This window comes from Artemia franciscana, chromosome 7, assembly GCF_032884065.1.
Source record: "Artemia franciscana chromosome 7, ASM3288406v1, whole genome shotgun sequence".
NCBI classification, from domain to species: Eukaryota; Metazoa; Arthropoda; class Branchiopoda; order Anostraca; family Artemiidae; genus Artemia; species Artemia franciscana.
The window spans coordinates 15795585-15814137 of NC_088869.1; the positions used below are offsets into that span (position 1 = coordinate 15795585).

The following is an 18553-nucleotide window of genomic DNA, read 5'->3' on the forward strand; positions in this document are numbered from 1 at the left end:
AGTTTGTTATTAGGGTGTTTGACGGGTTTACCCCGTTTTCTGCCTTTGGAAATAAATCCCTGTCAAAATTGCTGATCCTATCCTTCTAGTCTCTGTTTTCCTTGCAATATTTTACCGTGTGCATTTGTGCTCACAGGGGAGAGGTTCTCTAACATCCTTATAGATGGCATTTCTTTTTGTAATTATTGACATTGGCCTTGTCTTCATTTTTTATTTCATCCTGCCTGCAACTGGAAGACGTGTGCCTGTTTCTACGTATATTTCATTCTTTTGACATACGGTGACATTCGCTTGTTTGAACTACTTTGGAAATAACTAAAACACTGAGCCATTCAGGAGCCAAATTGATTAATTGCACTTGGGACTTTCCGATAAAGCACATGACTGATCGTCAACAGCAAGGTCAAAGTGTAATACCTACAAAGAAGGGTTTATACAAAAATTTCAAAATCCATTATGACCTTTGGATATTAAATAATTTGGCTAATATAAAATTTGGTTGATCTAATCCTTTGTTCAAAGGCAAGTACACAGTAAAGCTCCCCATTTTTTCTATTAAAGGTTTCGCATATTTAACCTAAATGAGCAACACCTGTTTTTTGTAACTTTTTCCAGTTACTTTCTAAATATAATCCCCTTTGACAACTCTTATGTAAGGCATTCCTTTACTCAAGTCGAATCATTATAATATAGTTGACTATTTTTAAGTATAGAACCTTGCTTTTAATTATATGTGAGCTCGAAGCCTTTTCATTCCAACTTGAGTTCATTTTTCTGTACAACGTGATTGTGCTTGTTAAGTTACAAACTCTTTGTTTTGTTTTGAAGGTTGTATTTATGTTGATGAAACCGAAGACGAAAGTTATTGGCAGCACTGTTGGCAAGGATGTAGAGTACCATGCTGAGCCTGCGGCAAGGTTGTCGGGTGTTTTATGCCATCGAATTCTGAATTGTCATTATGGTTCTTCAGCCTGGCAAAATTGTATGATCATTTGCTTTAGGCGGAGTTCTCAAAACACTTTTTCATAGATAATGAAAGTGTTGTTAATGATCAAACTTGGATTAGTGAGATAGAGAGTATTTGGTTTTTCCAAAGATAGAAATTTGTGTGCTGTGAATCTAGCTTACGCCCCATATATAAATTGTTGCTGTTACTATGTGAACATAAAAATATTAATACTGTAATTACTTGTTGCAGAAAGAGATTATGTCGAAAAATCAAATTTGGGGGAGTAATAAAAATTTATTTCTATGAATAATCTGCCACTGCTTCTGCAACTGACAACTTGTCACCGAACCTCGTTGCCTGAAGCCTACACAGTTCCAGCGGTATAGCTAGGGAGGAAAGGGAGTCGGCTGTCCCAGGGAACAGCCTCTTGAGAGGGTGCTATTCTGAGGTGTTTTTGTCAATACTATAATCTTCTGTTTACTTGTATTGGGGTAGTAACTATGGGAAGAGGGGAGAAGAGTGCAAAAACTGATACTGTCCCCGGATGCTAAAAGCACTACTCACACCTCTGCTCGGTTACTGCTCCTCCACCCCACTCTTATAAGAGCTTCACGCCACTCTCCGTTCAAATTTCTATTTCCTTTGTATCCTTTTTATGATGTCTTCCTATCCCATTTGAGACCGTCCTACTTGTCGCTTTAATCAAGGGATTACCAAAATAGTCCTGTGTTTGGCGACCTATCCCCCCCCCATTTTAAAATGATTAAGTGTCACAACCTTCATAGATTTTGAAAGTGGGATCATTTTCTGTTTGTCGCATAGCTTGTTGCGCCTATACGGTGCTTCAAATGCTACTATCACATTGATTACTCATATCAGTACAAATCCTGCTGAAATGAATATGCTTCTCGTCCCCACCGCTATTTGAACTTCACTGTGTACTCCCTCCCATGAAGCTCCACTTTCTTTAATTGAAGATAAGGTTTATTGGTAGGTCAAACAGTTTTTTTTTGCTTTTAGAGAATTGATGAAGACTAGTCCACCACTGTAACCTGACAAACACGGTTTCAATTGACTACATAGTCCTCCACATCTTTCTGCTCTCTTAAGCTTGGTTTTGACGCGCGGCTTGAATTTCGCTTCGCGAGTATGGTTTCAATAGTCCCCATAAAAAGAAGATTTGGGTGGTTGAAAATGGTTTTTCCTGTCGTTTATGAACTGGTTTCTAATTTGTGGACTGATGAAGGTTTTTCTGTAGTTTTTAAAGAGCAGAAGATTTGGGTGGTTGAAAATGGTTTTTCCTGTCGTTTATGAACTGGTTTCTAATTTTCGGACTGATGAAGATTTTTCTGTAGTTTTTAAAGAGCTCCAAAAGTATGTAATTCCTTTCAGATTAACAAAACCACTATAGATTTTCCTTATATCTCTTCACTGCCAGTTTTTTCCAGAGTTTTCATACTTATCACTGTAAATTACAGTATACAAATGTTAACTTGTTTAAAGAAATTGCAACTGAAAATAAGTACTTATACATATAAAGAAGTATAATTAGTATAAGTATAGAAAATTATTTTTTCTGGCAGAAACGGGTTAGGCCTCTTAAACGGGGGGGGGGGTGTCAAGGCATACAGAAATTAAAATTGAGATAATTTTTAGCTAATTAATTATCTGAATAGGAAGGTAATATTATAAAATAAAAGGAATTTAATTTCAGATGTCAGAAAAACTGCGGGGGGGGGGCAGTTTTTCTGGGCTTAGGCTCCCCTGCTTAGGCCCAGAACTGCCACTGTTTCTGAACATGGTTGGTTTTAATATTGGATCCTTAAGGGTATTTCAAGGAAGTGTTTTCCACCATTGCGAGTGCTTTTCTATTTTCTTCTGTTTGTTCCACTGGTAAGGCCTCTCGGAGGCAGGCTAAGAATCCCAGTTGGCAACTGTTGAGTTTATATCCTGACACTATGATAAAAAAAAAATATAACTTCATTACTTTTAAAAATTTCTTTAAAACTGTAGAAAGTACGAACTGTACTTTAGTACTTTATTAGAACTGTACTTTAGTAGGCCTAAGTGTCTGATCTCAGTTCCTGAAGAAAAACGATTACACAGCTTGAAAAAATGACAAGTGTCACCAAACGCTAGATGGTTTTGATTATTTTTTTTTTCGACACTAGCAGCAGTTTACACTCTTATAAGTTACTTATATTCTTCACTCGGACCACAAAGAATCATTACCTCCAAGATCAGGACCTGCGGACTAATGCAAGTCCCATCTGTAATGAAAAAATGTGAAGTTACATTCTTACGAAAATTATGTATTATTAACTCCTAACACCGTGAGTGGAATTTTCAAATTAAGTTTCGGCTTGACCTGCTACATTTTAAATAAAAAAAATTAACTTTTAAATGAATAAAAAAATTAAAATTTATAATTTTTTATTAACTGGATACACACAGCTCAAACCCATAGGCCTAACCAGGGGATTGTTCGAAGGGATTATGGACATGATTTTTAGCAAAAACTGTTTTAGATCACCAATTTTACCTAGTTTACCCCATTTTTAGGATGAGTTCTCTAAGGTAGGACACTTCGAATCTTTGTACTTGGGTTTATCTTCATGAATATACTAATGTTTTCCTTTTCAAGAAATATAATATTTTTAGGTCCTTTTTCGCCAGTATCAAAGAATAGTGGAAATTTTCAATTTGGCAATGAGTATTTGAGGACGGAATCCAGTTTGGTTCCCACTTTAGGAATGCCAAGGAAATCTTTGGGAATCAGCTTAAGTGCTGGTGCAGAAGCTGCTTTCAATAGAGCAACTACTGTTTCAAGACCTATGCAAGGTAGGTCAGTTTTAAACGTTATTATTATATTTCATAGTATTGGACGTGACCGTCTCTTACTAGGTTGCTAGCTACCAATCCAACCCGGATAAACCCTGCCTTAAAATACTTGTTTGCAAAACGTAAGGATGTATACATTATACAATTTTTCAAAACTAATCCGTGGTATTCTAAATAGACAGCGTTGTCATTGTACAGAAAAAAATCTTCAGATAAAACAACGTTAGGACATGAAAAAAAAAAACGTGAAGGTTTTTGAGCAAACAAAACAGTCAGTTTCTCCTTTCCCAGTGATTTTGCATCCGCAAACGACATATTCTCAGAACCATAATTTTAAGAGTAATATTTTGCTGAAAACACGATTGAAATACTTAAACAAAAACGTTACATTTTTACAATTATTTTAGTAAAAGAAAGGTAATTCAAGTCACAATAAGCCGAATCCGCACTTCAGAATTGCGACTCCTCAATTTTTGAATGCCCTTTAACCAGGGGAAAAATTTTACAATTAAAGTTGCAAAAAATATAAATCCTTCTGTAGCATTTAGGATGCATTTTTGGCAGCACGTTAGCCCTCTGGGAGGCTCTATCCTTTACACCCTCCCTTCAATGCACACTGATTACACGCCGAATTTGTCACCTTAGTAAAAAATGTCGTTACAAAAAGGTATAATATGAGATGAAATAATTTAAATCTTATCTGAAAATATTGGGCAAACGGAGGTCCGGGATGGGCTTAATCAATCCTTGCTCTTTACGCAAAAGTTCGAATATTGTCTCAATTCTTTAAGACTGACTCTTGAAACACAAGAGCTGTTTAATTAGACCAATAAAGTGCTTTTTCAAAAGTACTAAAAAACTTCAGCGTAAAGAGTGTAGTGTCGAGGAGGGGGGGAACCTCCTTCATATACGTAATCATTTCTGTTTGTTTTAAGGCTTAGTGTTGCTCTTTACTTTCAGTTGAAAGAACTTTAATTTTTTTATTTAATTGTTAAGAAAGATCCTCATATCTTTTTGTTGGGATTTAAAATGTTTGATTTGTCTTGAATTTTTCTTTATTGATCATGTTGGGTTTGTTCTTATTTAAAATAAGTCATATCTTAGTATTAAGTAAGCATGTCTGTCATGAGAAGATGATTGGACACTATTGGACACTTGGTACAGGCTCTGCATTGGAAAGGGTGTGACTATTGGCCCCTAATGTATTTGCAACTTCTTCACATGAAGGGCTTGATTTAATTAGAGGGGAGGGCTGGGTTAAAATCGGAAATATGCAGATGTATACTTATAGACAATGTAAAAAAAAAAAACAATAGAAAATGTTAAAACCAGACGATTGAATGAGTATGGCCCAAAGCCCCTCCAGTACTTGTATGTTAAATGAAACACTCAATTACTACGCCCTGTAAGATCTGACAGAAACCGGTTTGCTTCTCTGGGGTCGGTTATGATTTGCTTATTTTGAGTGAGAAAAACTACGATGAATTAATACTTTAATTAAATATTTAATATATAGAAGGGGTTTGGGCCTAGGTTATGTTAGTCATGTTTACTATTTAATATAATGCGTTCTACGTGGCCTGCTTTCCATAATTCTTTGTCGTAGTTTTCATAATTTTGTCCCTACAATATTATATTTATCATTATTTTTTGTATACTTCGTAAGGATTAACCTAACTTCACTTCTTGGGTGTTTCGTTTAACTAACAAGTGCCTGCTCCTCTGTTTCTTGTGCGCATGCGCTTAATGATAGATGTTGTTTTACTAACTGTAAATTATGCACTACCAAGAAGGGTCTGGCTGACAGATTTGTCGTGGGCCTAACAGTTTCTCTGCGGCCTCTCTTCATGTATGTTTTTACCTTCATCTCTCTCGATGAAGCTTACTTAAATAATAGCTATTTATCGTTCAATCATGTTGTGTTTTGTTCTTTTTCTGTTAACATGCTTTTAAGGATTTCTTGTATGTGGTATTAGCATGGATCGCATGTTTGCAAATTATGACTTACTTCCTTAGAAATTGCTATCAAAGTCTGCATGACTTCCTGAAGAAAAAAAAAACTGTTTCTTATCTGTAAATACATGTTTCACTTTTTGATAAAAGCAAAAGAGTAATGATAACCGTCTTTTTAGTTTTGATTGCTAAATCGTTGTTTCCAGCTTGAATTTTAATTGAATCAAAACACAACTTAAATGTAGAAAAATAAAATAAAAACATGTGCTACTGTAAGAAGATTTCATCAAGCCCTATCCTTCATTGTAAAAAAAAACAGAAAACAAACAAATGCGTCCGTAGATGCCAGAATGTAGTAATCTTCCGTGGAAAACATAACCTAACCTATCTAGTGACATTTGCAGGGATGGGCTTCGTTGCCGCCTTTCCTTAAATCCTACATTTTTCAGAATTTTTGGCCACTTCTTGTTCATTACCATTTTTTGCACCGACAAGTACGGTACGAAGGCACGCATTTGGGTCCACAATTATGGCCCCCTGAAATCCTTCAGTCTTTACGACTTCTGTATTTTGTAATATTTTTCATATAGTTGAAAAAGATTTTCCAATAGTAAATATTGACAATAGATTTCAATAATATTTTTTTCAATAATGATATTCCAGAATATTCAATTTTTTCAATAATAGACATTTTTTTCAATAAAAATATTATACCCCATTTTTGACTTCATTGTATCCTTTTGCTGCTTCTCTCTTGAGAGTTTTAGGGCTACTCTGGAATAATTGAGTAAAGTCTGGAAAACAGCTGAAAGAATCAGGTAAAGGGCGTGGAAACCGCCCTTCGTCTAGCTATAACAGTTGACAAGGTCCATGCTTACGCTAATAATTACTGAAATCCGCTATATAAACTCTGATCTTTTAATCAGTTCGAACCGTACTTAAGTGCAAGTAAACAGCTCTGAAGGTTTGTTTGTATTTACTTCGAGGTGATAAAGAAAGTTAACAACCTGTACACTAACATTTAAGGATATGTGTTGTAACACTGGAAGCTAGAATGTATATTTGCAGATTCTGTTCATGCTATGTCTGAAGTTATCTTGAAACTTACAAAAATGGTAATTTTTTTTTCTTCTATACATATATATATATATATATATATATATATATATATATATATATATATATATATATATATATATATATATATATATATATATATATATATATATATTAGTATCAAAGCTAATCTAGAATTCTAATTTAGTTTTCTAGTTCTAATCAAATTCTAGTTTTGAGAATTCTAGACTCAATCAAGCAACGCTAATTGCAATTGTGATTTTAATTAAGTAAAATTATATTTAATACTTTCGTTTTGAGGGTAGCTGCAAATAGTGGGCTATGGGTAACTTACAAGAATGAGAACTGGTGCTAGGGTTGACAAGAAAAAAAAAACTAAATGGCATCTAGCGTTAGGTGACACTTGGCATTTTTTTCACAAAAATAACAAAAATAATAAATTTAATTTGTATAATTGGTGAAATTAGTGTATTTGTAAATGCTCGATTTCAGTTTCTGGCAGAAAAACGATTGCTAAGCTTGAAAAAATGCCAAGTAGCCTGTCGCCACACGGTAGATGGCGTTGAAGTTTTGTTTTTCCGACATTTACGCCAGTTTTTACTCTCATAAGTTACCCATACTCTTTGGGTAAAATTGGAAGCACGCAGAGTATGGACTGAATTCGGAAGCCGTGTCGACTAATAATTTTTAAATTATGAATTCTAGTGTCCAGCTAGAATTATTTTGAATTAGTTATGTCTTCATTTAGACATAGGAACTACAGTTACCCTAGAACTACTTCATCTTTGATTAATCTTGTAGTTTCTTTAACCTGCTGTTTTTTGTCTGAATCTTCTTTTTCAGTGTTGCCAGTACTCAAGCAATATCACCATGCCATCACCCTCTTCCAATTAATGATATTCAAAGTAGTCAGGAAGGGTGGAATCGTATTTTTTTTAGCAATTGTTGTAGGTGAAAAAATTATCAAAAGTTCTGCCTCTCTTCCTCGAAACGTTGGCTTCTCGAAATAAATTCCAGGGGTCGTGCCTACCCTTAATAAGAGCTGGGACATCTGAGAAATAGCTGCCGCAAGCTGTAAATTATTAATTAATTAATTAAAATAGTAAATTAGGACATGTTTAGAACATCTTAAAAGTAAAAAATTAAATAAAACTAGGAAATCTTAAAAACTCTAGATACGTCAAACTATAAAAATATAAATCATTTATTTATTTGCTTTTATATTTTATTTTCACACATATTTTGGGTGATAATTAAAGTAGTTCGTAATGTAATAGAGTCTGATCGAATAATTGAAGCGTAGTTTCGAGTTTTAGGGTAAAAAGGTTGGTTTAAAGGCTTTCTTCTTGCTAAAGGCCGCCTATTTTGCAAATATATAGCCGAAATTATACAAGTCCAATACATTCTGTCACCCGTCATATGTCTTTGTGGCTATGAAACCGGCTTTCTCCGATCTTACATTCAGCAATTTTCTCGACTGTGTTTTGTATAATACAAAATTACCATTATGTCTTACGTGAATGATTTCAATCACATCCCCAGATTTCTTGGTAACCCCCTTCTCCGCTCTGAGTTTTGAGTTCAAGCCTGCCTCCAAATAGCACGAAATTTGCTGTAATTTTCGGAATATTGAAAATGCATGTACTATTATTAACCTTCAGATTACTGAATATTCGGAAAACATATTTTTTTTTAATTCTCTTCTAGAAGTTATTGACGTTTTACCTCTAGATTGGTTCATTTCCTTATTGATTTAAAGATAGTCATACATCTGTTTCTGTAGTTCTGATTGTGTCTTATTATTTCTATCAAGGAAGTTTCCTAACTTGGAAAGCTTGCATTAATAGTTCATTGATTTATGCGGGGCAATTTTTAATCACAGGTTAATATGTATATTGCCTTTTAACCGTTCGTTCAAGAATATCAGGTGTGGGGGGCCCCATTTGCCCTCCTACCCAAATTTGGGTAGTTAAATCGATTAAATTTTTTTTTTAAAGTTTAGATGTTTCAACGGATTGATTTTTAATTGTATACCTTTATAAGGAAGTTCGCAATAAAAAGGTAGCATCAATAAATGGCAAAAATTGTCCAGTATTGGTATTTTTTTTAAAGCCAATTTCAATGAATATATGTGAAAATTAACGGAGAACCTTTCTCCGTACTCATAAGGAGCAAAACGCATGTCTTATAAAGTAATTAAATAAAAAAACTAGTTTTTTAAACTGAAAGTAAGGAGCGATGTTAAAACTTAAAACGGACAGAAATTACTCCGTATATGAAATGGGTTGTCCCCTCCCCAATCCCTTGCTCTTTACGCTAAAGTTTTTAATTGTTTTAAAAAGTAGAATTGTGACAAAGAATCAAACTTTAGCGTAAAGAGCAAGGGATTGCGGAGGGGACAACCCATTTCATATACGGAGTAATTTCTGTCCGTTTTAAGTTTTAATATCGCTCCTTACTTTCAGTTTAAAAAACTAGTTTTTTTTATTTAATTTCTGAACGTTTTTGAGTTAATGGATTTTTGATTTTGGCTCTCCGCACATTAATTAGTAAAATGAAACCTGCATATTAATTTTTTTTGGCTAAACGGCTTTCTCTTAGTTTTGATCAGACGATTTTTGACGATTTTGAGACGATTTTGAGAAATAAGCGGTGGGGAAGGAGGACTAGTTGCCCTCCAATTTTTCGGTTACTTAAAAAGGCAACTAGAACTTTTAATTTTTAACGAAAGTTTTTATTAGTAAAAAATATACGTAACTTAAGAATTAACTTACGTAACAAACTTTTATGCTCTTATATTTTTATTATGTTAATGAGGGGGTTTGTCCCCTCGTTAACACCTTGCCTTTTACACTAAATCTTAAGTTGTGTCCCAATTCTTTAAGAATGACCCCTGAATCAGAAAGGCCGTGGAATAAATAGTTGAAATTGCTAAAACCACTTAGCATAAAGAGCAAGGTATTTATCTCCTCCTAAATACCTCGCTCTTTATGCTAAAGTATTTTTAGAACCCCTTATATGCATAATAATCTGTTAGTTTTAAGTTTTAATGCTACTCTTTACTTTCAGTTGAAAAACTTTTTCGTGTTTATAATTTCATTGTTTTTTTATAGTAATGCTAGAAATTCCCGCGCCCTTTTCATTGAATTTCTCTTCCCCCATGACATGTTCCTCCAAGAGAAGATCCTCCCACATAGCCTCCTCCCCTCAACCCCACCCAAACCAAAGAAATCCCCCTGAAAACGTCTGTACACTTCCCAATGACCATTACTGTATGTAAACACTGGACAAAGTTTGTAACATGCAGTCCCTCCCCCAGGGACTGTGGGGGAGTGAGTCATTCCAAAGACATAGGTAATACGGTTTTCGACTATGCGGAACAAAATGGCTATCTCAAAATTTGGATCCGTTTACTTGGGAAGAAAATTAGCGTGGGAGGGGGCCTAGGTACCCTCCAATTTTTTTGTCACTTAAAAGGGCACTAGAACTTTTCATTTCTGTTAGAAGGAGCCCTCTTGCGAGATTCTGGGACCACTTGGTCGATACGATGACCCCTGGAAAAAAAAACAAACAAATAAACACGCACCCGTGATCTGTCTTCTGGCAAAAAATACGAAATTCCACATTTTTGTAGATAGGAGCTTGAAATTTTTGCAATAGGGTTCTCTTATACGCTGAACACGATGGTGTGACTTTCGTTAAGATTCTATGACTTTTAGGGGGTGTTTCCCCCTATTTTCCAAAATAAGGCAAATTTTCTCAGGCTCGTAACTTTTGATGACAAAGATTAAATTTGATGAAACTTATATATCTAGAATCAAGCATAAAAATTCGATTCTTTTTATATATCTTTTAGCATCAAAATTCCGTTTTTTACAAAATTCCGTTACGTTTACTATTGAGCCGGGTCGCTCCTTACTGCAGTTCGTTACCACGAACTGTTTGATAACCAAACAAAATTTGCAATTTTTTTTTGTCTGATGATTGGCCTTAGATAGTCAAAACTGTTATAAATGTTTTCAAAATTTATCTGAACGTCTTAAGTTTTATATATGGAGGGAGTTCTATGCGTATGAAATAGTTTTTTTTGGGAGGGGGGCAAATTAAAAAGTAACATAGGATGATTACGGAATAATCTTAAGAATTGTTGGGATGAAAGTTTTTTAAAGTTAAAATTTTTAACTGTATACCTTTATAAGAAAGTTCTCGATAAAAAGGTAGCATCAACAAATAGCGATAATTGTTGAGCATTGGTATTTTTTAGAAGCCAATTTCAATGAATATATGCTAATATTAACGCAAAACCTTTCTCCATACCCATAAGAAGCAAATGCAAGTCATAGAAAAAAAATAACCAACCAAAATTGTAATGTTTTTTGTCTGATGATTGGCCTTTTATAGTCGAAACTGCTAGAAACAATAAATTTCTTCAAAATTTTATCATATCACCCCTCAAAATTGAGCGATCATCCACCTCTTCTTAAAATTTTTTGCTTGAACTTAATTTGCTCGAAATATTCAAGCAATTTTGCTTGTAAAAAAATATCATAATTATTGTATTGAATTATGATGATTAGGTCAAACGTACATTAAGCTCAGAGGGCCATAGAACTAGCTAGCATGGCAATATAGAATGTATGGTTTTATGTCCCATTGAATGACAGGATATCGTTTGTCCGTACAGGTTTCTTTCCACCTTCTGCATAGGGTAGTATTTTTCTAAAAAGGTTAAAATACATCATATTGGATCAATTCTTTTACCAAGCAAACAAATGAAAACATAGCTTAAAAAATTTATTACCCTATTTTTGGCTTATTTTTAGCCATTTCTAAAAAAGGTATGAAAGCTGATGGCCAAGACATTTCTTAATTGGAGCAAAAACCCGGATTTACAATCTGCTTTATCTCAAACTTTTCTTTTTCAGTTATTCCTTCAAATGCCCCTGACATTGCATTTGCTAAGAGTGAAAACTGGATTCTCTTTTTTTTGCATCTTTTCTAATCAAATTACTTTCAACTCTCGTGATCCATCCGACAATCTGACAATGTGCCAAAATATTAGTCTATACTAATCTCTATTTGGGATTTCCGTAACTGGGAGGAGATTCCCTCATAGGGATATATTTATGGTACCTTCTGTTACTTTATGACGCCTCGCTATTCTTGGATATTAGATAATTACTGGCCTTTGCTTCAAGACCTACACTTATCCAGATCAAAGGAGGTAGCAACCCTCAAAGCAATCGTGACTTGCACCTTCCAGTACATACCATACTTGACAGCAACATACAGTATCGTCAACATGTATGTAGCGAACTAGTCGTTACTAACTACATGTATATGATTCTTATGATTTTTAATATATATTTAATAGATTTATTTATATATATATATATATATATATATATATATATATATATATATATATATATATATATATATATATATATATTTATTTTAAAACTTATAAGATTATTTTAAATATATATTACATATTAGGCTGTATTTAATATATATATATATATATATATATATATATATATATATATATATATTAATAGATATAGATGTATGACTTAATAACTACATTGATTTAATAACTTAGTCGTAGTTACGCCACTGGTGTATTATGACGCCATATTAATGAACTAAACATAATGTTTAAAAAGTAGTTCATACAAGGCGAAAGGAAGTGCATGAGAAAACAAGGTCATTAGACGTCGACCACTTAAACAACCAAAAAAATCGTTAGATCGTAAGAAACAACGTTCATTTAACAAGTGTGCTTTTCAGTCCAAATAATTGGTGGGAAGGAGAAGGGGCTGAATTCGACCTAGATTTATCCCAAGGACCCTCGCAAGAAGCCTTAGGTCTCACTTCTTTCTGAAACTTAATCCCACTCTCGGAGGCTGATGTGAGCCGATGCAATTCCGTTTTTAGTCTACTGTCGCTTAAAATAGGTCTCAAAATAAGCCTGTGGGCAAAGTTCGTGATTAATAAATTGTATAATGCTTAGTGGTAATTTTTTGTAGCATAATTTCAAAACTTGTACAATTTTTAGTAGTAAAAAGTGACACCGTGTGTCGAGATGTCTGTGGTGGTTTTGAGTTTTCAAGTAAGGGTCTTTGATGCATAGAAATTATTATGACAGTCTAAAAGATGTTGCCGAGTTGAATTTTGCCCCTTTTTGTACTGTATTGTTATTTTGTAGCACAAAATAACTGAATATGAAACCACTTATTTTGTCATATTTTTTACTATTGTAGAATGGTCCCAGAGCTAAAAATTGTCACCTATAAATTACCAAGGATGTATCCAGGGAGTGAGGGGGAATAAGGGGGTTTGACCCCCTTTCCCCGAAATGTTTGTGAGACGTAAAAACGTAACAAAGATTAAATAAATTCTGATGCATTAATTATTTATTTTTTACCCGCACCGAACAAAAACCCTGGATCAGGCCCTATGAACGGCCCTTGAAATTTCTGGTCGGTGATGGGACCATTGATTGATTTTGATAAACTTACGTAAAAAAAAGCAAAAAAAAAAACAAACAAACAAAAAACGCATAGATGACTCGTAACCAGCCATCCGTCTCATTTAAAATATATTTTTTTTATTCTTGTTCTTGGATTGTGTTCTTGGATGATGAATGACGGGGAACTCTCCCAATCCCTTTAACAGGGAAATTGAAAAATTTTGAAAATTTTATGCTTTTGACTTCTTAATACATTTTTAGCCTCCTTCCCTTCCTAATACATTGAACTGTGTGCACCTATAAGGTAAACACTATCAGTTAAAAAAAGAAGAAAAAAGACCCAAGTTGTTGCTACTTGCTCATATCATAAAATAGCTAGTTCTAAAGGAGAATGTTATTTAAATAAGCGTACCTCGTCAATCGAGCAGTTGCGTACATGAGACGTCATTTCGAGGAGGAGCGACAATTTCGGCCGTACAAAAGACATGTGAATCACAGCAAATATGTAGAAGTATAGCAGATCTGCAAATATCCTAAGATTTAGGAGAGGGGCTAAGGTCTAAAGCCTAATACCCTCCCCCCCACACAAGAGCCCGTGGTCCTAACTTACAGTCGAAGGGAATGGATTTATGTATTTTGCTCGTTTGCAGACTCACCGCCTTTCAAAAAGTGTAACTGTTTACCTCTATAAAATTGGGTCTATTATTATTGAATGAGATTTCTGCAGATTTTTTGGAGTCTTCGATTGATTGACAAATTTCTTAATCAAGACAATCCAATCCTTGCATATGTGAATACAAATGACAACTTACCATATTTTTTTTTTTGGGGGGGGGGGGTTAGTTATTGGGGATAATATTACAAGGCAACTTACTTAAAATTATAGTTGAATTAGCTAGTCATTTTTTTTATTTGTATGTTCTCATTCATGTTTTTTTTGCCTCTGGCATTCTTAATACCTTTTTTCTTTACTTTAGGCTTTGACACACCGTCTCCTGTTGATTCAATGGGTTCAGATTTGGATCGACTGAGTTTGGACTCTGGCTCCCCAACCCCACCTTCATCCACCGTTTCTAGCGCTATGGATATTTCAAAAGGGCTCCGTCTACCCCTATTTACCCGGCTTAGTGATGGTCCCTGCTAAGCTTACTCGATCATCTTAATTTTCGGGGGTTTGGCCTTTTTTCAAAACGTGCCTTCATGTAAAAATTGTAGAAAATTTATTTATTATTTGATACTAGTGTTCTATTTGTATCTGACTAATGTGCAGCACTTTCATCAAACATTGGCCAATATTGTCCCCGATATTGATAAGCCTTGTGTTAAAAGAGTTGACAGAGCTTAATTGAACGAAGTTCTTTCGGAACGTTTGCTGTCTTTTATTCAAAATTGTTTATACAACCTGACAACACTGGTTATTTTATGTGAAGTTCATCATTTTTAATTGATGTTTAATTTTAAAGTGACGAATGCCGGCAGTTATGTATCCTACTTGTGTTTTTGCCACAGTATTTAGGTAGTTTAGGCCTTCGAAAATTGTGGGATTTTGGGCATTTCAATTTTTTAGGCAAATAGGATTCGATTAGTTCTTTTGTAGTAAATACTTTCGGAAAGAGCACTATATTCTACTTGTAAAACAATACACTTTAATTTATATCTCATTGAACCTTAAAGTCTAGAATAGCGTTATACTTTAAGTTGAGCTGGAGAATACAACCATACATAATTCTACTTTGCATATTTCTTAAAACTAAAAATTTTATCAAGTACAACTTCGACCATTTTGGAAATTCTCTTGTCGATCCATCCTTTAAAATTTTAGACTAAATAATTTTTAGTTTCTAGATTCAGCGGTTGCGCCCTCTTCTAATGCTTGGCCACTTTGAGTACCGTTAAATTCGTTAAAAACGGCTGGTTTTGTACTAGTTGGATTCGACGGTTGTTCTTTAGCCCTTGCCTCCAAGGGTGCATCTGGGTTTTTGTTGGGGGGGGGGGGTACAAGGAAACTAACAAACGCATCAAAAATTTGTTTACGTTTTTACGAGTTGGACAAAAAATTCGTGGGTGGGGGTCAAACTCGGCACTCTCCTCCATGGATACAGTCTTACTCGTTTCTAGCACTAATTTTCGGTCAGCCATCTTCCAGTACCGTTGAAAAATGACATACTAAGAATATAATTTATAAAGTATATATCACCGACTTTTCCCACCTTCTGAATATATTAATTTCTTGTAAGCACAAGCCAAATATGTCTTGAAACATAAATTAAAGCGTTTTTAAAGCATCTTTTCATTTTACATGGCACTTTTTTTTATTCATTCCATATTTGAGTTCTCATTCTATTTGGAACGTATCATTAATTCTCCCTTTCCCATCTTTTTGCCTTCTTTATTATTTCTATTTTGCTAATAAAGGTTTTATGCAGTTTATACATACATGTATAAACTTGGGAGGGGGACATTTGAAAAATAGGTGAATTAGATGGAACATATTTGAGACAGAGGCATATTTCAGATTTTGTGAGTCCATGCCTTAAACTTGCTCATTCTTACAAGCCTCAGCCGATTCTAAGCAATTATAATCCCAAACTGTGAAAACAATTTTCCTTTTTTTCAGTTTTAGATGTAAAACATTACGAAATTTTATAACAATATACCCTCCAAAGTACCCCTTTTTTCGATTGTGAAGCAGCATAAAGGATTGTGTACCATCTACGGTCTGCGCTCCACGGACAAAAAGTCTCAGCTGTCACCCTCCTCCCCTTGGTGTCCCCTTTTTTAAGGCAAATTTTTACTTCCTTCAAATTTAATTTTCTTGCACGATACCCTTGTTCTTTCTTTTTGCGGTAAGGATGAAATGTGGTCTTACTTTTTTCAGAGACATTTCAGTTGTCAAATGGATTTTCGGACTGCTGGATTAGTTACGAAGGGTAGCACCCAAGGATCAAATGTCCCCATTTGTTATCCAACGTGGTAGAAAACACCATGATTAATGTACATTTAAAAGGATTTTCGTAATAGCTGTTGGGTGAAAGTTTCGTCTTGCAAGAAAATCTAGCCGTACCGGTTTATGCAGAGGGGCTTAAAGTGAGAGTGGTTAGGCGAGATAGAATATCTTTGGTAAAAAGTGAACTTAATTCCCTTTTTTTCTATTGATTCTTTTATTTCCGGTTTTCTTTTTTAATGCAGACTTCTAGATTTCATTCTAGAATCAGCACAATCCAAATCAGAACTGAAATTTCGGGTAGTGATTATTTTGTGCCGTAGGCCTTTTTTCACCAGCCTCTGTTGAATACTTTTTAAATCTTTTTATTGGGGGGGGGGAATCTTAAGGGTGTTCTAGGAATGGCTCATGTTTTTTAAGCCATTTTAACTCATAAACCATGTTTAGTGGACATTTCAATTGAAAAAAAGTTAAATATATGCATATTTATTTTATTAAACATTCGGGCAATTTTTTTTTCTGTCAAAAGTTATTAACACAGCCATCTTCGTACCAGATATCAATGTCATCCGTTTAAATTCATCACTTCATTATCTTGTTTTGTGAACAAAACATTATTTCTCATAAATTATAAGTATTTATTTGCTATTCAGTTTCGTAATAATTAAGTTATAAAAATATTATCCAAGATTATATTTTCCTATACCACCTATTCAGTGCTGATATATTCCGATATAAGTACTTGTTTTATTTAAAGTAGGTTGTATTTACTCGTTATATAATCTAGAATGCAGCTGTTTATTAGGGCTAGTAATAACACGTGTGTCTATATAGGGTATGGTAGGTATTTCCTTCGTAAAAAATATGCTTCGCCCTCCCCCCTAGTGTTTTCAATGTTAACGCATGGGCGAAGATAGATATACAGGTCTAAACTCAATTGTGTGTGTAGGAGGGGGGCTTAGACAGCATATGGTAGGGGATTCCCCTTATAAGAAATGTGTTGATTTTTGTTAATCAGATTTTATTAACCTTGAATAAGCTGAAGTCTAGATACGTGGGTCTGAACATGATGCTTTAAGTTGGTAATGTGTGTTGGGTAACTGTGCAGTGGAATTTTTCTAGGTGAGAAAAAAACAAGCTTATATTCCTTCGAAATTTCTAAACTTAAAATGTGTGCAAATCTAAAAAAAAAACATTGTATTAAAACATTTCGACGTGTCGGAGCCCCCTCCCCCCTGAGGTAAATTCTTTTGATTGTTCTTGAAAAAAAAATCTTGGTCCTGAACATCTTCCTTTTAAAAGCGACCTAAGATATTCAAATGATGCAGGTACTAGCAAAATTCTATTAAGTTACAGTAAGTTGATATTTTATAATAGTGATTAATTCATTATTCACTGTTATATTTTCAAAATGTTTGTCTTTGGTCCTCTTTCTGATTCAAGCTGGCCTTAAAACGGTCCTCAAATCGTGCTTATTGTGTTCTAACAGTGAATAGTGGCCTGTTATTGCGTATTTATTGCTAGCTATTTATAAGCATGCTTTTTGTTTGTATTTATATGCGAAAGATTTATTTTTTTAGAATATTTATTTGAGAAATAAAAGCCTTGACTTTGTGTCTAATTTAAATTAATCTAATTTTGATCCCGGTTACAGGTTGATGTAATTTTATGCTACCGATTCGGTAAACTAATGCTTTTATCTTTATTTTCTTGTATATTATATTGTACTATTCTATTTAAACTAATTGTTCTTAATTCCGCTCGATACTTGTAAGTTATTGTTTCTTAATATAATAATTGAAAAAAAATTGTTTATTCGATTTATGATCAATAAACATACTTCATTTTAAAAGTGCTTATTTTTTCGTATTCTTTAGTTTGTTCTCTCTTAAAAGCCTGGTTTATTTATTCCAGAATTTCAATTCTATTCCTACATTCCAGCATTGACTATAGTTCTCGTTGTGCATCTTAGACGCGATTTCAGAATTTTCGATTGAAATAATTTTCGTAAAAAAATTAATAGTTTTAATTATTCATGTAGATTTAAAAGCTGTCATGTAGATCTAAAAGCAGTCAAATTTTTCGTGGATTGATATTTTAAATTATATTATCCGAATTATTTTATCTATAAATTATATTATCTGTGTTCAGTGCCTTAAGCGCGCATCACGAGAGGTGAAACACGTGTTAATGGGGTCTAATTGAATTAGCATCTATTTGGACTGATCAGAACTCGATACCTCAGCGGACCGATCAGAATCTCCTGATTAACTCTATACCTTTAATTAAAAAAGACATCAATTATGAAACTCGA

At 34.0% G+C, this 18553-nt stretch overlaps 1 protein-coding gene across 5 annotated transcripts in view; it reads left to right on the top strand.

Moving 5' to 3' along the window:
• The window catches only part of LOC136028894 (mRNA decay activator protein ZFP36L2-A-like), an 88180-nt gene extending 70089 nt beyond the window's left edge, over positions 1 to 18091 (top strand). For all 5 annotated transcript variants that reach the window (XM_065706856.1, XM_065706859.1, XM_065706858.1 and 2 more), the window contains exons 3-4: positions 3611 to 3790; positions 14273 to 18091. In XM_065706856.1, coding sequence (XP_065562928.1) covers positions 3611 to 3790; positions 14273 to 14439 — 347 coding nt within the window. In that variant the 3' untranslated portion in view covers positions 14440 to 18091. The remainder of the gene's footprint in view (positions 1 to 3610; positions 3791 to 14272) is intronic.
• Positions 18092 to 18553: the final 462 nt, after the last annotated feature.